Source organism: Lycium barbarum, chromosome 8 (genome assembly GCF_019175385.1).
Source record: "Lycium barbarum isolate Lr01 chromosome 8, ASM1917538v2, whole genome shotgun sequence".
In the NCBI taxonomy this organism is placed as follows: domain Eukaryota; kingdom Viridiplantae; phylum Streptophyta; class Magnoliopsida; order Solanales; family Solanaceae; genus Lycium; species Lycium barbarum.
This window is the reverse complement of record NC_083344.1, coordinates 15,790,586-15,811,664: the sequence shown is the minus strand read 5'-3', so window position 1 is coordinate 15,811,664 and position 21,079 is coordinate 15,790,586. Positions and strand designations below refer to the sequence as shown.

The window sequence follows — 21,079 nt, the reverse complement described above, 5'->3', positions numbered from 1 at the left end:
ATCAAAGTCCACCATATCGAGAATCTTCAAATTTACCCAAGTGTCATACCCCACAAAAGTAACCAAACAAGACCGGTAAACCCGATCAACAATTACAAAATCTCTAACCGGAGTAGAACATGAATAGGTATATCTATGCTATCACAAGGCAAATTCCAACCAACGGCATGATATGTAGATACATATGAATAGGTGGATCCAAGATCAAATAACACAGACGTTGCTCTATGACGGACAGAAATGGTACCTGAAATCACAGCATCTGAGGCCTCTTCCTAGGGCCTACCCGAAAATGAGTAACAACGGGCCCCATCATATCCCGTTGAGACCCTCCTCTCGTACTCTAGGACCCACCTCTAGCTGCCTGAGATCCACCTCTAGAACCCTGAGAACTACCGCGGCCTGACTGAGCGCTGCCCCTCTGAGAAGCACCACCTCAACCACCAGACGATTTCGGAGTCTTCTGTGGCTGATAATCCCGTCTGGGTTTGGAGCAGTTCTTGGAAATATGACCAACCTCTCTACAAGAAAAATAAATCAGAGGGGACGAAGGCTGATAAACTGAAGCTGAAGACCCGGAGGAAACAACCCTGTCTACTGGTCTGGAAAATGAACTCTCAGGAACTCTCTGCTTGGGTGGCTCTCTGGGGGAAGCCTGTAAAGATGAATGCACAGGACTGCCCGAATACGGCTGATGCAGCTTAGAAAACTGACCGACGCCCCTCGAACTAGAACCACCATAACTCCCAGTCTGACGTGGTCTCTTGTCACTACCACCAAATGTATGGGCCTTAGCGCCCTCAAACATAGAAGCATGCTCGATGATGGACTGGAAGGAAGCCCCCATAGAATCCATTTGAAGACAAGAAATCTGTAGAGAGCCAACTAGCCCACAAACAAAACGCCTGATCCTGTCGGCCTCAGTAGGGATCAAAAGAGTGGAATAAAGGGCCAGATATAGAAAACGGGTCACATAGGTCTCCAAAGACATACCCCTCTGCTCAAGATGTAGAAACTCCTCCCTACGCGCCTCTCTTAAAGACCGGGGCACATACCTCTCAAGGAAGGCTCGGTAGAACTGAGTCCAAGTCAGGGGTGGGGAACCCTTAGGTCTGCAAGCCACGAAATACCTCCACCAAGTCTTCGCGTTGCTGCGAAACTGGTAGGATACATAGTCAACCCCATGGGTCTCCACGATCCCCATCCAATGTAGTAACTCATGCATAGCTAGAATGAACTCATAAGCGTCCTCAGAAGAAGTACCCAAAAATCTCGGCGGCTCTAACTTCCTGAATCTCCCAATAAGATCCTGATCTAACATGGTCATAACAGCGCCCTCCATGGGCCTAAGATCATCACCAGGAGCGGGTATCACACCAATACGGGGAGTCATAGCTTCAGCGGGGTGTGCTACCGGAGTAGGTCCCTGCTCAGGGGTCTGCGCCCCAACTCTGGTCTGTGAACCTTCACCAGGAGTAGTAATACCAGCGGCAGCCTACTGGCCATCTAGATGAAGCAATACTCTGACCATAGTATCATGCATAGCCTAATCAGAAGTAACCTCAAGCTGTGTCCATGCTAGGGCCACACCGTCCTCTGCGGCCTGCCTCGATCCGGCTGATACTCAGGCTCGGGAGACAGAGATCTCTCTCACTGCTGTCCTACCGCAGGAGCCCTGTCTCTGGCTGGGGTAGCCCGGCAGCCTCTAGCTCTGCTGCGCCCTCTGGTTGTTGCTCGCCCTCAGGTGCCAGCCGTAGCTACGGGCTCTGGCACCTGAATTCGGGCCATAGTAACTCGATTCCTCACCATCTGTGAGAGAAGAGATAAGTGTTAGATACCAATTTAATCTTTCTAGATACCAATTAGAATAAAGTAGCACGAAAGGATGAAAGAAAGTCAGATTTCCGAAATCTCCAATAGCCTCTCGTAGATAAGTACGGAGCTCATCGTACCGATCCACGAGACTCTACTAGACACGTTTTTGTATTATAGACCGGGTAACCTAGGGCTCTGATACCAACTTGTCACGACCCATTTGGACTAAGTCGTGCAGGCACGCACCCTTCCCACCTTGGTAAGCGAACCCTCAACCCAAGGATAAATAAGACATGATTAAATAATTCGAGTAAGCACAAAAGGATAAATACGTAAGTCTCACAATAATATATAATGGAAATAATGCGGAATAACGAAAATACCCCCAGGGTCTAGTCTAAGTCATACAAGAGCATCTAACCGAAAATAAATACAAGTCTCGAATAATATAATAATACATCAATCTATTTATGTCTCAAAGTAGAAAAATATGACATAATGATAAGAGGAGTCTTCAAGGCAGCGAACAACTCGTGCTCCCCCTGGAAACTCGATGCTAATGCTGAAGGCGACTATGAGCCACGCGAGACGGAGGAAGACCCAACCTGATACTCTGCATTCATAAAAGAATGCAGCAAGTGCAGATCAGTACAAAGCCATAGTACTGGTAGGTATCATGGGCCGACTAAGTATAGCTAACATAATTCAGAAAATAAAGCAAGATAAGAAGGCAAATCAACAAGTATAAGTCAAACATAATCCACCAATTATACGTCATAGCCTAAGTAGAGCGCCTAATCCCAAATATGCCAAGTCTCAATGTGTCCATCCGAAACCAACATCACAAGTAACAACACAAAATCATCTCAAAGTAAGCCGTGAATGAAATGCAATGCAATAATGTATGAATGCAATGCAATGCCATGCAAATTTTGTGTACACATGTACTCCGGAAGAAAATATCGACATCTCGGTAGCACAACCCAAGGTGACTCGCGAAGTCTAAGTGTTACTCGTCCTGGATCTTTGCCCAACTGACAGACGAGACCTAGATCTTTGCCCACGGGGGTTCTCACCGGCACCACCTAGGGGAACCCGTGGAGTCCATGCACTCACTCAATCAACGATTCCGGAACTAACATCGGGTATCGGACTCTCACATCACTCTCATTTAAAAATCGAGCCAAGCTCATCACAATGTTTCACCAAGTACCAATAGTGTCTCAACAGTATATCATGAATAATGAGAATGAGTGAAATGCATGTGTCAACATCAACAATCAGCTCAATATCACAAGTACCAGCATGGGTATGCCAACAATATAATCAATGTCACAAGTACCAATCGTGGGTACGCCAACAATATATCAATGTCACAAATACCAACATGGGTACGCCAACAATATCATGAAAAACTACACAAGTCATATAGATCTCTATCCTCGTACCAATGTCACCCGTAAGATACTACAACATCATAATAAAAAAGGAACAACAAATTCTAATATCTACTAATAGCACGTGGCATCAAGCCAACACAATAGAACAAGCAAGTCACAACACAATGGGGTGGCTAGCCCCAATCACGCAACAGGGACCAACCTAAGGCAATATCCAACCTAACTTCATACCCGAAGGTTTACATATTTTCTCCGACAATATATGCTTCGCTATATGAAGTTTCACCAAGAGTAAGCCATAACCTACCTGGATGGCCAAACAGCAAACACCGATAAATTACTCTTTTGCCTTGCCTTTCCGCTGAGCCTCAATATCGAAGAAGTCTAGGCATATTCGAAATCTAGATTAGAAATCATGAAGAACGATATTAATATTGCTATCATTCAATTAAGGTCAAATCTAACCCTAGAATTTGGGGAAACGAGGCCCACAAGGTCAAAACGGGAAATTCGGGAGCAAAATATCATATTAAGCACTAGGTGATCATAACCCAACAACTAATTGCCAATTAAAGTCATGGATTCTCCTAATTTCTAGATTCAAGTAAAACCCCTAATATTTTGTATAAACCCTAACTCTTTGATTCAAGAATTCAACTCTAATGATGGAAGATATATGATTAACAACCTTAGATTCATCAAAATCTAGCATAAACTCCATCAATTTCATCATTAATAAGCCTAGATAGATCATTCACTAACTCCACTTTTATTTCCATTACTAAGGAATTACTAAGGAAAGAGGAATCTATGAAGATTAGGGACAAGGAATTAGTAAAGAGGATTAGGAGAACTTACCACCAATAATCTCCAAGAACAGATCCCAAGAGCTCTATTTTTGTAATAGTATTAAATGCGAGACTAAGGGCTTATTTAATACACACTTAATGAAATGCAGTGCCATTACCGCCATGGCGGTATCGGGGCCGCAACAGCGATGCTGCCCAAGTGCCCCCACAGACCGCTGGGACGGTTTAGGCCAAATCACACTTGGCCGCCCCAGCGGTCATCCCGCTGCAACAGCGGTGCCGCTGGGACGGCATTGGTGCCGCCAATGCGGACACTATGTACCAGAAATCCAACTAATCTCTAAGTCTCAATCGAAAACCCGAACCACTCCTGAGGCCATCTGCTTACAAACTACATACACAGACCCACACAAAAACATGATACGAACACACTTGTGGCGATGGAACTTCCAACGGAAGTCTCGTTGATCGAGTCAACCCCCGATACCTCATTTTCAATTTCCTAACCCAAGTCCCAAAATGCATCCGAGTGCATTGGGAACCGAACCAGATATACACACAAGTTCTAAATGATCCTCCGGACCTCTCGGAATTGACGAAATTTCGAAAAGGTCCGTTTACCTAAAAGTCAACTTTAGGTCAGCTCTTTTTCTCTTAAAGCTCATATTTCACAAAAAGTAGCCTGAATCAAGTCTATACACCTCGGGAAGCATGCCAACGGTCCCCTCGGGTCAAAAGTGAGCTAACCAATGCTCGGAAAGGGTGAAAATGCTGAAAAGACTATAACGACCAAACGGGTCGTTACACTTGTTTAAGGCTGCTTTAATGGTCCAGATTCCTTGATATAGCATCTTCCCCATGAAAAGCTTCCTTTGATTCTCATATTTGCATGAACACCTTTGCTTCCAGAGCTCCCAACAAATGATGAGTGAAGCGACCTACAAAATCAGTTTTTGAACATTGTTAGTTTATTTACAAGCCCACGTCCATTTCTTAAAACAAGCAAGGGCAGGTTGATCAATGTGTTGAATTTCCAAGGGGTTGCCAAAGAAGCTCCAAATCTGATGAGCAGCTTCACTTTCAACAAAGAAGTGTTGTATTGTCTCATAGATTGATACCCTGTAGCAAACATAAAATGATCTCCTATCAGACCCAAATTTGCCAATGGTATCATCAAATGGAACCTTCCTTTTCAAAGTTCTCCAGTTCAGGAATTTTTTTTTATAAGAAATTCTTTTGTACCAAAGATTGTTTAGAAAAAGAGATTTAGGTCTAGTGGTTCTTATAGAGTGCCAAGCACTTTTGTTGGAGAAAGAACCATCCTCGGTCAGTTACCAGACTGGAAAATTTGGTTTATTTTGATCTTCAATGTTAATATGAGCAATGCATAGGACATCCTGCAAAGGTAAAATAGTTATAAGCTTAATGAGATTTCACTTGTCATTGTCAAGAAAGAACTATCAGGGAGCTAAGCTAATCTTCCTAATTCAGGAAGATTTTTGCTAAGGCTCCTTTACCTGTCCAATTGTCCCACCAAAAGCTAGAATTACCAGACTGGATATTCCAAATTATGTGTGGTTCAATCTTAGGTCTAATTTTCATAATACTTTTTCAAGTATGAGAATCAGCAGATATAGCAACTTTGGTGACACAGTGTGCTCTCTTGCAATATTTAGTCTGAAGAAAATTGGCCCAGAAAGAAGGTTGAGTCCTGAACCTCCACCACCTTTTCAAAGTGTGAGTGTCAGAGATGTCTTCAATTTTTCTTATGTCAATACCACCCTCAGGTAAGCATTGTTTGTCTCATGCGGACCAATGATATTTATTTTTACCTTTGTTTTTTTTTTTAATAACACTAAGTAATACTTAGTGGGTGATATTTTTGTTAAAATAGCAAATAAATAAAAGACACAAAATAAAAGGAAAGCGTAAAAGAAATAAAGGCTGAAAGGATACCTTTGGTTAAATTTACTTTTCATGTTTATATTTTGCACGCCCCTTTATAACGAAACATTATACTAAAATGATAAGTTGACTAAATTAATCTCATTTATCTTTAATATCAATTTAATACTTTTCCTTTCATCACGTTAATCTTTCCACATTTATTAATTGTAGCAAGGGTAAAGTTATTTAGACCAATTATTTTGAATAATCATGACAAATATAATGAAGGAAAGGCGAGTAGTATTTTCTTAGTTTATGATCCTACACGTAAAAACTTGGCAAAGCTCATCATTAGGAAAACAAGAGTGATCAATTAGTGCAAAAGTTCCAGAGCCTTGAAGTAGTAACAATTATTCTTGTTCCCTTGCATATATGAAAGGAGAAGGGTGAAAAAGAATGTGAGAATTGCCTATGTATGAGTCTACTGATTTTACTTTGGATGTATCTAAGCTATTTTTTGTTATTTTAAAAAAAGAACATTCAATTTTACCTAAGAAAATATCTAATTTGTTTTTCATTCCCCTTCCGCGATCATCGAGGTACTCACTCTGTCCGATTTACGTGACGATGCTCGAATTTCGAGAGTCAAACGAGTTGTTCTTTAAACGAAATATTTTCATATGCCTTTTAAATATTTGAAATTATTAATTATTGTAACTTATAGTACTTTTTACGTAGTTTCCGAATATATAATTTTAATTTCAAGCAAATTAAAGATTCTATGTTCAAACATACGGTCATAATTAAGAAGTTTGAATCTCAAAAAACGAAAAGTGACATACAAATTGAGACAAAGGGAGTAATAAATAAAAACGAAAAAAGTAAAAAATTATTAATTTCATAAGCGAAACACAACCATATATGTATAATACTAAAAAATCACAATTTTTCCACGGAAAAATGTTTAGTGGCTATTTCCATTGAATGTTGGTGGGAAAAACCTAAATAGTAGTATTACATGGAAAAATCATAAAGTTTCTCAGCATTTCAATGGAAACTTGTTTCCCACCATATGTTTTTCCAGTGAGATGGTTCGGTGGAAATGAGGTAGAAAAATCATGTTTTATAACACAAAATTTCCACTAAATGTCGGTGAAAAAACCTCTGCCTTTAATAGTGCACGGAGAAAACGCACAAATTAATTAAGATCAATAGTTAGCCACGTAACAAGTTGTTCATGAAGTACTCTCTTGCCTTTCCTTTTTCTTATTCTCCTTGATTACATCCACATATATTGGTAAGAAATGGGTAACAACTTAGAAAGTGAAGGAAGCAAAATTAAAGGGCAGCATCAATATCAGTACTGGCCCTTTATATAAATCGTTGGTGGTCCATGAAGTAGAGATGCCTTTGTGTGATAATGGTGGTGAAGAAAGGACCATACTTTTAGGTCCTTTTCAATAGATCTTACAGTACATATAGGATCAAAAACCTAATAAGTTGTATCTAAAGCATACTAGTCAAACAAGAATATTTTTTCCAGCCATTCACCAGCCCATATTGCCTTGATCTGATAGTGCTCGATTGCACAGTGTACAAAGCCACTACACCAAAAAAAGTTTTTAGTGGCAATATATTTTCCTTTTAGCGCAATAGTTATAGCCACAAAAAAATTCCTCAGCAATTGGTTAAATGTCATTAGATCCAAGGTCGCTAAATCCTTTAGCGGCATTTATTGTTAGGGCTAAAGTTTGGTATTGCTGGTAATAATTGATTCTAGAATACAATTAGCGGCAATAAAGTTATTGTCGTTAACTAATTGCCATTAAAATCATATTTTGTTGTATTGAGCTACCATTAAACTCGGAATTGATTTGCGCCTTAGGGTGTGTTCGGCATGGATGAAAATGTTTTCATAGAAAATAGGGGAGGCATTTTTTTTTTTTGTTCAGTAAGCGAAAAAAATATTATTCAAAAAGTATTTATCTATAATTTAGACAACGGAAAAGGGCCAAATATACCCCTCGTTATACTTTGGAGCCAAATATACCCCTGCCGGTATATTTTGGGACCAAATATACCCCTCATCGGTTAAAGTTGTCCAAAGTGGACATCTGATCCTATGTGACTGCCACACATTTGATGAGGTGAATGTCACGTGGGCATGCCACCTCAACACCCCTAACCCATTTTACCCCTCCGCTCTATTTGTTCTTCCACCACTAAAATTTCCTTCCCCTCCATCATTGCCAGAGGAGGATCTAGGATTTGAAGGCGGCGGGGTGTCACAATTTTTTCAATGTACATCTTGTTAGGAGCGTATATTGAGATCGGGTCCATCTCTTTTTAGTTTATTAGGGTCAACTTAATAGGCTTTTTTTTTTATTTGCAAATATGAAATTACATCTCAAAAATCAAGAAACGAACATAATTAACATCTTAAACAAGGAATTATACCCATTAACAACAAAATTAAAATCAACAATTTCACCAAGGGACTTGCATCTCTTATGTATATTAAAAAATGAATTTGCACAAGTAAAATAACATCTTCAATAAGGGAATTATACCAATCAAAATAAGAAAAACAATAGAAAAACTATTCAATAAGTAAATACACCCCATAAGTAAATGTAGAATTAGATAAACTACAAGTTCTCAAAAATAAATCATAAATTTCATATTTTTTCTAAGCAGTGCTTATGAAATTTCCATCACAATTTAAGTAGTAAGATTTAAATTGAATTTAACAATTATAGAATAACATAAATTTTTATAATACACTCCCTCCGTCCATTTTTATTTGTCCATTATACTAAAAATATGTGTCCACTTTTACTTGTAAGTTATATAGTTTGAAAAACCAAGACATAATTTACCATTTTATACCTATTTTACCCTTATTATTAAGTACTCCAATTCATTTCTCATTTTATTTATTACTTATTAAGAGTGTCCCAAGTCAAATATAGACAAGTAAACATGGACGGAGGTAGTAATAAACAAAAAAAATTATAAAAAAAAAATTGAATTCTGATCGCAATCCAAAATTCCATTGAGACCCAAGTTTTTCAATTTAAATACTCACAGATTTGAGATTAAGAGAAATGCTTAATTATTTTAAGGAATTTTGAAGTTTTTATTTGTGTGTTCTCACTAAAGATCACAGATAAAATTATAAAAAAGAGGAAAGGTAATATAAATAATAAAAAGATAAATTAAAAATTGGGAGAGCCGAAAAGGGAATTACTAGTACAAAGGAAGTAAAAAGCATAAAGAAAAATGGAAGTCGAAAAATGTTTAAGATAGATTCAAACTTGTGTCTACTAGCCGTGACACCTTTATCTAATTTGCAACTGGGGCTGGCGACGTAAGTATATAAAAATTATTAATTTAGGGGGTGTCATGCCACCCCACCCCCAAGGGTGGATCCGCCCCTGACCATTGCCGCCATTACTGCCATCACGACCAACTGTAGTTCCCAAGTTGAAAGAAGCTGTAGTTGAAGATGATTCAGTCCTTAAAAATGGAGAAAGTGAGCTTTCTCAGGTAACTAGTGAAGAGAATGAAGGTGACAAGATTGTTGAGGAAGAAGCCCCTGGACCGTCAATGGAAACTCAAAATAAAGCTCCAAAGAAGATGGTTAGCATAAAATGATAATGTGGAGGAGATTTATTTCAGTAAGAAGAAGAAAAAGAAATCAACAGAGAAAGTGCCTTCCATCAAAGAGCAAGTAGAAGAAGAGTTGAAGCCATTGAAATCAATTCTCAAGGTGGGATCTAATGTAAATGAAAATTGGGATGAGAAATAGTAAATTCATAGGTGCAAAAAAAAAAAAAATCCTTACTAGTAAATTTATACTGCATTCTTTTCGTGGAATAGAACAATGTCGTTAATGACGCAGATTGTGTTAGGGATGTGAAATAAGTTCACTAATAATTTGATAATGCCCCATTCAGCTATATTGGTTCAAATTCATTTGACAAATATGAAATCATAATTTAATATACACATTGATGTAGAAATGTAGTCCAGATTTTAGTATTAGAATATACACGTAGTTGATAATTACACAGACCGGAAGAGAGATATGGAATGATTATATAGGAAATATGTGTTTTTTAGAACAAGAGAAAACAAAAATGGCCAAATAGACCCCGATCATGTGCAAACCCCCATTAGATATAGAGTTGGTCGTGGTGGTGGTGGTAATGGCGGCAATGGTGGTGGAGGGGAAGGAAATTTTAGTAGTGGAAGAATAAAAAGAGGGAAGGGGTAAAATGGGTTAGGCGTGTTGAGGTTGCATGCCCACGTGGCATCCACCTCATCAAATGTGTGGCATCCATGTAGGATCGGATGTCCACCTTGGACAACTTTAACCGATGAGGGGTATATTTGGCTCCAAAGTATAACAAGGGGTATATTTAGCCCTTTTCTCATAGTACAGGGGTATATTTGGCCCTTTTCCGTTTGGACAAATACCATGGGAGGTGGGAGAGAGGTAGGGGTGTGGGGTGGTGGGGATGACAGATACGGGAGCGAGGGAGAAGATGAACTGTGTTGGAGGGTGAGGAGAACACAATCAATGTAGAATGCCACTTGTGCAACATGTTTCCCCTACTTCCACTAAAGAAGTCATTTTCCTTATTTTTTAGGAACTTGACAATGAACAATACCAACAACATTCAAGCAATTAATGTGATAATTGCACAAAGATCTCCCTTTTTAGGACGTAATAATCATTTAGCAGAGACACCGAAAAAAGAGCAATCTCTAAAGTTGTTGCTAAGAAGAATTTGAACACCATTATGAAAACCATAAACCTTTTTGTCTTAAGTTTTGGATATTGCAAATAAATTATTTTTGACACACATCAAGTTCAGATTTCAACAATTTTTTTTTTTTTAATAATTTGTTTAAAATCAAAACCAAACTAAATATTATCGGTCTTTAAAATCTAAAACCAAAACCAAGAAAATGTAGTGTTTTTTCTCCAGTTCGGTTCAATTATCAGTTTGATTCGATTCTTTGTTTTTTCATGAACACCATTTATCAGTGCCGTTTGCAAAAGTTTGTATCTTGGTTATGTCATAGACCAAGAGTGCTCCCACGGATCCTTTGTAATAAGCACTGTTTATGGCTCTGTACCTTTCTTGCCTCGTTGTGTCCCATATTTGTGCCTTGACTGTCTTCCCTGTGACCTGCACCACATCAATATTTCATGTCTATTACTAATACTATATTGTATATACATTTCCCAGTTCATTCTTAGATGCTTTTAGACAGAAAAATTACTTACTCATTAACACATTTCTATTCTTATAAATTCTTTTAACTTTAAACTTCTCATTTTGCACAAAATAACATGATTTTATAGCCATAGAAAATGACTTATTTAGGACCACGATTTCTAAAATTCAGGTCATGTTAGCGTGAAATGTAATTTGTACATAATCAAATAGACTACTTTTATATTCCATGAAATATACGGTCGAGTATAAGACTTAGAAAATGGAAGTTAAAGAATTGGAAAGTAACCTGAAGTGTCCTAGTTGCAAATTCGACGCCAATGGTGAATTTAGACTCCAAACAAAATTCATTTCGCGTAATTCTGGAGATTTTCCAACTCCTGTATTTCCAATCAGCAAGCTTGAATAAATAACGAATTTCCAATCAACAATCTTTAATAAATAATCATACTCATGATCCACCTCGTAAGGCATTTCTACTTCCTCTGTCACCACATTCACCTATCAAAGAAAATACCCATCACCATCTCAGAAACCGAAGGAATTTTCAAACAAAAACCACCAATCTCTTGCAGTTCTAAGGCCACAAAGGCTAGAAAATAATCTCAAAAACTGCAGGACTTAAAACTGCTTTGCAAAACTTTAATCTATACTCCTCTTTTATTGGTTTCCTAGATCACACCAAAAATTGTAGGAGTACGTCAATTAATTAAATTACAGGAAAAGCAAAAATTAAAGAGTTTTAAGCCTCAAATTTTTACCTATATTTAGCCTAAAAGGAACAGTTAAACGGTTCTGCAGATTGACACAGCATAGTCATCAAAAAATCAATATCAACCTGTCAGTATGTTGTTAAAAAGAGAGTGTGAGTATAATATTCCAAATAAAGAAGAAAAGAAGAAACTAAAAAGTGAACAATGATTAAATAAATAGAAAATTTCTGAACGGGATTCCTTTTTTTTCCTTACGTGAATATGCTATGTTCTCTCTGTGTATTGTGTTCATGTGTCACGTATCATATATATCTTTTTGTGCAGTTGATGGTGATAACCGTTGTATTTTGTCATTGTTATGTACAGCTAGAATATTAGTCATTATTATGTACAGCTAGAATATTTCCTAGAATATTATGTACAGCTAGAATATCTCCTAGAATTAGGTAAGTCTTTTGTATATATTGATGACATTCAATCATAATCAATCAAGGAATTGATTTCCTAAGGCCAAATTTAATGCCTTACGGGCAGCTGATCCTGAACTCTATGATCGTCTTGATGCGGCAGTCTTACAGTGGATATATGGTACGATCTCTCCTGAATTACTTCAAGCCATATTGGTGAAGGATGACACCGCGGCGAAAGCCTGACAGAAGTTGGAGGCCATCTTTCAAGACAACAAGGGTTCTAGGGCAACCCATCTCGAGGAAGAACTTGCTGCTGTCTCTCTCGAAATTTTTTCAAGTGCGGATGCGTATTGCAACCATGTGAAAACCTTGGCGGACAGGCTAGCTGATGTGGATGCTCCGGTGGCAAATAGTCGCCTACCAGAGGCCTACTCTGGCACAGTTGATTTTGTCCAAAATCAAGACCCATTACCACCTTTTGAAAGCGTTCGATCCCGAATCAAACTGGCGGAACGTACGCTCAAAAATCGTCTCTCCAAGGAAGCCGACGGGAATGCGGCTTTTATTGCCTCTACTGGCGGTGCCCAACCAGGTAACATGGAACATGGAACATGTTAACTCCAACTCTCAGAATAATTTTTCTTCAAGTTCCAATCATGGCAGGACTAATAACAACAAGAACAAGAAGAAAAATAATGGAAAGAACAATGGGCAAAACCGTCGCGGTGGGGGTGGCCAGAACGCTGGCTGCGGCACCAACCAGTGGCCGACTGGAGGCACCAGTCAGTGGCAGCCGCGCCACGTTCTCCTCCCGTACCCTCCATATGGGCAGTGGCCGACACAGTGGGTTGCTCCACCATGCCCCTACCCGACTGCTCCATGGCAGCAGTCCTGACCGGCGATGCAGCCCGGTATTCTCGGGACCAGACCTCAACAGGCCTATGCGGCCTCGGCAGCCCAGCCCCATATTGGCTACGCTCCGACGGACATTGAGGCGGCAATGCATACTTTCTCTATCGCTCCACCGGATGGGAATTGGTACATGGATACCGGCGCAACATCACATATGACCTCGGACCAAGGTACACTCTCGTTTTATTTCAATTTGAGCAATAGTAATCATCGCATTGTTGTTGGTAATGGGCATGTAATTCCAATTTATGGTTTCGGGAACACTACTCTCTCACCTCCACACCCCCCTCTCACCTTAAATAATGTATTGCATGCACCCAAGTCATTAAAAATCTTATCTCCGTCCGTAAATTTGCCATTGATAACTGGGTTTCTGTTGAATTTAACCCGTTTGGTTTTTATGTGAAGGATTTCTAGACGGGGAACAAACTAATGAGATGTAACAGTCGCGGGGACCTCTATCCACTCTCCACCGTCATCCAGGCCTCACCTTCAAAATCTCCTTCCGTCTTCACTGCTTTGTCTCCTGATTTATGGCATCGTCATTTAGGACGTCCGGGAATCCAACCTTTACGCTCTCTTCATAGCAAGCATTTTATTGAATGTAATAGGAACAAACAGTTTTTATGTTCATCTTGTACTTTGGGGAAACAAGTTAAATTACCTTTTTATGAATCGATGTCATTCACTGCTTTTCCATTTGACATAGTTTATAGTGATCTTTGGACGTTGCCCGTAGCTAGCTCTAATGGGCTTCGTTACTATGTACTATTTCTTGATGATTTTAGTAAATTTTTGTGGACTTTTCCTATCTCTAACAAGTCTCAAGTTTACTCTCTTTTCACCTCATTCCATGCTTTTGTCAAAACTCAATTTGAAAGGTCCATTAAAAATTTACAATGTGACAATGGGAAAGAATTTGATAACGGGCCACTTCAACTTTTTACTCAAAAACATGGGATGCAATTCCGCCTCTCTTGCCCTCACACATCTCCTCAAAATGGAAAAGCCAAACGTCACATCCGATCCATAAATAATGTAATTCGGACCCTGCTCACCCATGCCTCGATGCCCCCCTCTTTTTGGCATCATGCACTTTCTATGGCCACACACCTTTTGAACATTCTCCCTACTAAAGTTCTAGGATACTCTTCCCCTACTTAACTCCTATACCAAAAAGATCCTATCTATTCCCATCTTTGGGTTTTTGGTGTCTATGTTTTCCTTTGTTTCCATCCACCACCATTCATAAGTTACAAGCACGGTCCACTCCTTGTGTCTTTCTTGGGTACCCTTCCGATCATAGGGGATATAAGTGTTATGATATGTCAACCCGAAATTTTTTCGTTGCCCGTCGTGTGGTCTTTGATGAACACACATTCCCATACTCACAACTTCATACTCCTACTTCTCACACGTATGAAGTTTTGAACCATAATGTTAATCCATACATCATTCATCATATACAACGAAATTCTGGCAATACATCTCCCAACGCTCTAAATCCCCACCCACCTCCACCCCCGGCTCCACCCGCAGCTACTGCTAGTCCCCAGCAGCAGCCCCCCCCCCTCCCCGCTGCTCCTGCAACGCTGCCTTCCAGCCCGCCATCACCACCTACGGCCCCCTCCCCACAGCAGCCACACCCCATGACGACCCGGTCCCGTAATGGCATTTTCAAACCCAATTTGAAATATTCCTCCAACCTTAACACCGAGACCACTAGTGACCTCCATCTCTCCATTACCCAAAAATCCCATAAGTGCTCTCCGTGAATTAAATTGGAAGAATGTCATGATGGATGAATTTAATGCTCTAATTAAAAATAAGACATAGGAGTTAGTTCCTCGGCCTGCTAATGTTAATGTAATTCGGTCAATGTGGATTTTCCGTCATAAAAAGAAATCTAATGGTTCTTTTGAGAGGCATAAAGCCCGTCTTGTAGGTGATGGCAGGTCTCAGCAGAAGGGTGTTGACTGTGAGGAGACCTTCAGTCCGGTGGTCAAGCCGGCATCCATTTGCACTGTGCTAAGTATTGGATTATCTTATTCTTGGCCCATCCACCAGCTCGATGTCAAGAATGCTTTTCTTCATGGAAATCTCTCTAACACTGTGTATATGCATCAACCATTGGGTTTTCGGGACCCCAATTTTCTCGATCATGTTTGCCTATTGAAGAAGTCTCTCTACGGCCTGAAACAAGTCCTTCGGGCTTGGTACCAGCGGTTTGCTGATTTTGTCGCCACCATTGGCTTCTCACACAGCAAATCTGATCACTCATTATTCATTTATCGCAGGGGTTCTGATATTGCATATATACTGCTTTATGTCGATGACATCATTCTGACGGCCTCTTCAGACGATCTCTGTAAGTCTATTATGGCACTCTTAAGTGCCGAGTTTGCCATGAAAGACCTTGGTCCACTAAGCTATTTCTTAGGTCTTGTTGTTACTCGTAATGCAGATGGCTTATTTTTATCACAGAAGCAATATGCCGAAGAAATCCTGGAACGGGCAGGTATGTCACTTTATAGCCCGTCTCCTACACCTGTTGACACAAAGCCGAAGATAAGTGCCTCGAAAGATGCACCATTTGATGATCCGACTAAGTATCGTCAGCTTGCTGGGGTTTTGCAGTACCTTACCTTCACTAGACCAGATATCTCTTATGTCGTCCAACAGGTGTGTCTCCACATGCATGACCCTCATAATGAACATATGGCTGCTCTTAAGCGTATTCTGCGCTACATTTAGGGGTCTATCGATTTTGGTTTGCATCTTTATAAGTCTACTGTCAGCAGCTTAGTCTCCTATACAGATGAAGATTGGGGTGGCTGCCCGGATACCAGACGCTCCACCTCTGGTTATTGTGTCTTCCTCGGTGACAACTTGATTTCTTGGTCCTCAAAATGTCAGCCTACACTATCTCGTTCTAGTGCCGAGGCTGAATACAGGGGAGTTGCTAATGTTGTCTCTGAATCCTGCTGGATCAGGAATTTACTCCTTGAGATACATTGCCCGATCCAAAAGGCGACACTTGTTTATTGTGACAATGTGAGTGCGATATACTTATCAGGTAACCCGGTACAACATCAGCGCACTAAACACATTGAAATGGACATACACTTTGTTCGCGAAAAAGTTGCCCGTGGTGAGGTTCGTGTCCTTCATGTTCCGTCCCGATATCAGATTGCAGACATTTTTACAAAAGGGCTTCCGCGTGTACTGTTTTGATGACTTTCGGGACAGTCTAAGCGTTCGTCCACCTCCCGCTTCGACTGCGGGGGTGTGATAACCGTTGTATTTTGTCATTATTATGTACAATTAGAATATTAGTCATTATTATGTACATCTAGAATATTTCCTAGAATATTATGTATAGCTAGAATATCTCCTAGAATTAGGCAAGTCTTTTGTATATATTGATGACATTCAATCATAATCAATCAAGGAATTAATTTTCTACAGATGGCTTCTATATTTGTGTGTGCATGGTGCAGATAAGTGGGAGTTGGACGTGGGGTGTATGGGGGGTTAGGATTAGTTGTCTCATGGTAACTTCTCAATAACTTCTTAAAGCTGTCTCGTTAACATCTTCAACAGTTCTTTTTCTTTTTTTGCTTTTCTCTTTATCATTGACATTAGAAGAGGAGCTTCTAGTATTTTTACCTTGTTGTTGGTTTTGTTGGTGTTCGGGATTTACACTTTCAGAAGCTCTATCTGCACTTTGAGAAGCTCTACTAGGTCTATGAGCATTTTTCGCTTCTCCAGAGGCTACATCAGGTTCATGTCTAGCATCTTCTTCATCATTTTCATCATCAACTTCAATAAGAAATCCTAATCTCCTGTCATTAGAAACTCCTTGACCTTGGCTCCTAACAATTTCCTCAAAAGCATCTTCCGGCCCTTCTGCAAACTCTCCCGTTGCTCTATCTTTTCCAAATATTTCTTCTCAATCCTCGAACAATGGCTATGTCTTGTTTTGCATTCCTTTGGCATTTGGATCAGCCTATAATAAAATAGGATAAAGCAACATATTCAATCAACATACGTACTTTATAAGTATACAAATTAATACCACAAACCATACAAATTGATGCAACAAAAGGAATAAGTCCAAGAATAGACATGATATTATAGTCTTGACATAAAACAATATTACTTCCTTTAGTTAAGTTAGTGAAGTTCACAATCCTAACGTAGAGCTAAGGAAGTAGTCTTGACATAAAACAATATTACTTCCTTTAGTTAAGTTAGTGACTTTAGAGTTTGAGGACAAGCATAGTAAAGAGTCAAACTACTAAAGTCATATCTCTCTTTTACTTGGCATATGCAACAGAAATTACATGTTAAGAAACTTTATTAACAACATATTCGATGAGCAGAAAATAAAATTTTCATTACCTTAACAAACTCATCCCATTTGCTTGGATCATCAACCATAATTCATCCTTCACCATATTGAAAGCCCAAACCACTACGACTTTTTAATAAAGCTATAGTCCCGTAATCCTTCTTTCATGCTTTCATTTTAGAATTAATATGTGGTTGAGATTTCAATCCACAGTTAGGATGGATTTTGTTTAAATAAAGCTCCAATTCCGTCATGTATCCGGGCCAAAAGGTGCCATTATCCGCTTTCCAACCCTTGACACACAAATCCTTTAAACCATCAATAAGAGTATGTTCTTCTTCTAGTGTCCATGACCTTCGACTCTGAGGTGTTGCTCGGCTCGACCTTTTTGATGCTTGGTCAGAAGATGATGTGTGATTACTCATTCCGTCAATATGATCTTGACCAAAGCTGATCAAATAAACAACATAGCAAGAAATGAGCAAGTATTTTCTATTTGCAATCAAATAATTAAGAACCTTAACAAGAAGATGTGAAGTCACTTACTAACTTATGACTCACTTATAAATATTTTATCCATCACCAAAAAAAATAAATATATACAACTAAATTGTTCAGGAAAACTAATAATGTGAGACTAACTCATAGATACATGCTTATATTAAAAAAAGAAGTAAAAACATACGTAAAGATTCACTACTTGTCTTCAAAAAGATATTGTTAGATATACATTAAGGTGAATTGTCTCCACAAACAGCAATGTGAGACATACAAAAAGATTCACTATTTGTCTTCACAAAATATCACTAGCTACTACATCTTCCAATGGACGAAAACCATACCAAAAGTGTACAAGCACCACAAAATGAAAACATAACTTAAAAATTACAAAGACTAATTGCTAGATCTTTCATTCCACATAGACTGAGCTAGCTCATCCCTCCAACTGTTACACTCATCGGATGGTTCAACGGTATCAATATTTCCATGTTCAGGTTCATGTTGATCCTCCATGTTGAATTTTGTTTCCATGTCTAACGGATCAACTTCCTTCTCTCTTCGAATGAAATTGTGTAAAAAACAGCATGCACTAATGATTCTAGTATGAATCTTAACCGAGTACCACGAAGGACTTCTAAGAATTCCCCAACGTCCTTTCAATACACCAAATGCCCTTTCAATAACATTGCGCGCCCTAGCATGCTTCATATTAAACAGCTCTTCTCGGCATTGAGGTGGTGGATTGTCACCTTGCCAATCCCTTAGCCAGTATCTATATCCTCGATAAGGGGACAGAAAACCATTTCCATTTGTATATCCTCCGTCACATAAATAATAATTGCCTAAAAAATATAAAAAATAATATAATTACTTTAAAATATTATTCTATTTTTAAGGTAATAAGAATAGACAAGTCTTTCTGTATAAAGCATACCTTCGGGTACTTTCAAACCATTCCTTCGTACAACAGCATCTCGCAATACACGACCATCAGCGGCTGATCCCTCCCAACCAGGTAAGACATAAGTAAAGTTAAGATTTCTATCACAAACCCCCAAGACATTAGTTGCTATATCTCCTTTCCGTGTCCTGTATCTTGGCTTATCTATAGTTCGAACTCTAATGGGAATGTAAGTACCATCCAATGCACCTAGACAACCCTATAAATAAATTAACAAAATACTTACATGATAATGTTTTAAATCTTTATATAGTAAATCAAATGTTATATTGAAATTTACCTACCTTAAACCATTTCCATCGATCATCAGTCTCATCTTCGGCCACTGTATTAGGACTAACAAGTAATAATCGAGTTAGTTTGAGACTTTCTCTTAGACATTCATTAAAGGCTTGACTTACACTCCACCCCGATCTAATATAATCAACTTTGATAGACCTGTTCTTCTCGTGATGAGCCAAAATATTTAAGAACATTGCTAGCTTTTCAGTGCTTGACATATTGTTAGTGTCTGTCAATCCTCCAATATTCGTGGCTAAAGAAGCTAAAATGTGAAAGGACTTTCTATCCATCCTAAGCTTATCAATACATACAATATCACTGTCACGAATGATAGAATTTAGATGAGACACGATTTTAGGAATTCTAGCACCTGTGCTATATCGAGTGACCCGTCTATTTCTAGATTGTCTTCTTAAAATTATGTTGTAAATAGCCATAAAAAGACAAATAAAGACAACATATGAATGCACCATAATCTCCTCAAGGATGATAAAGCATTCGACGTCGCACAATTGTTGAGGATCCATAGACACCTATTTGTCATTTAAAAATTGCAAAATCATTATTAAACTGAGTATATATACTGAAACATAGATATTACATAATATAAAACTGAGTTCTTGTTTTCTTCTCATGTACAAATAAATTTCACCATTGTCACCATCGGTCACTAGAACAAATACGTTTCACAAAAGAGTTACATTTTTCACCGCAATACGGTCCTCTTTTATAACTGGTGACAATTAGAAATAGTATAGTCATCTATAAACACAATAGTTCTAGTTGAATCATTACATCAAAAGAAGGTAAAAAAACGTCAATATCCCGCTAAATCTCCATTAGTAACATAAAAATAACATTGAAAAATTCGAAGCTTCAAAAAATTAAAACCAGTACAAAAAAAATCCAAACCCCAACATTAGTGATTACAAAATGTGAATCTTCCTCTCATTTTCAAAAAAGTTTAACCATTTCTCCACATTAGTATTGATAAGAGGAATACAACCGAAGAAATCTAAGAGGAACTCAGATTTAGCATGGTATTACTCCTGAGAGAAACTAAACAATAAGACCTGCTACTTTATTCAATATTCAATAAACATACAAAATTAAAAAAATAATTAATAAAAAATAAAAATTTACAAGAAGAGGAAAGTAAAAAAAAAAAGGAGGAAAACATGAAGTAGAAGGGAGAAGATTTCTTGTGATACCAAAAACTTATCAATTTGTAAGTAGAATGGTAATGTTTTTTTTTTTTTTTAATAGATACATGGTAAAGTAACAGAAAAGGAGAAGAAAATAAAAGGACAAACTTATAGAGATGGATTTCTTGGAGTATCAATATGTTGGATTTCTTGGAGTATCAATCTCCCATAGCTGAGTGCCCAAAGCTCTGGTGGGAGAAGTGAAGATGAGAAAAAAAAATTCTGGAACAGCGTAATACGTATATATGAAACAGGTTAAGGGGCAAGATGGTCATTTAGAAAACTTATCCCAACATATATTAGTACTGGTATTAGTTATACCAACTAGAAAAGGGGATAATATTATCCCAATTTATGGTATAATTTTGTACCAGTACTAATTAATAACTCAAACCAAACATGGTACTGATTTAACAAAAACATTTAGTACCAGCATATCCTATCTTATACCCTCTACCAAACGACCCCTTTGGTACGCGGAGAAATTTATGCTGGGATTATAGTCCTGGGACTAAATAATCCCTGGATTATTTAGTACTAGTCCTTTGTTTGGTTCATTGGATTAAAGATGGGATATACCA

At 38.5% G+C, this 21,079-nt stretch overlaps 1 protein-coding gene and 1 long non-coding RNA gene across 2 annotated transcripts; both read right to left on the bottom strand.

Moving 5' to 3' along the window:
* Positions 1–8,755: 8,755 nt before the first annotated feature.
* Positions 8,756–12,059, bottom strand: LOC132605015 (uncharacterized). Its single transcript, XR_009568968.1, has 4 exons — positions 11,922–12,059; positions 11,623–11,661; positions 11,450–11,540; positions 8,756–11,112 (listed from the first exon to the last, which is right to left on the bottom strand). It is a non-coding gene; the product is annotated as an uncharacterized LOC132605015 (long non-coding RNA).
* A 6,384-nt stretch (positions 12,060–18,443) lies between these two features.
* On the bottom strand, positions 18,444–19,583 carry LOC132607718 (protein ALP1-like). The gene is made up of 3 exons (XM_060321796.1): positions 19,296–19,583; positions 18,985–19,210; positions 18,444–18,892 (listed from the first exon to the last, which is right to left on the bottom strand). Exons 1-3 carry the CDS (start codon positions 19,581–19,583, stop codon positions 18,444–18,446), a joined length of 963 nt encoding a protein of 320 aa, XP_060177779.1.
* Between the last annotated feature and the right edge of the window lie 1,496 nt (positions 19,584–21,079).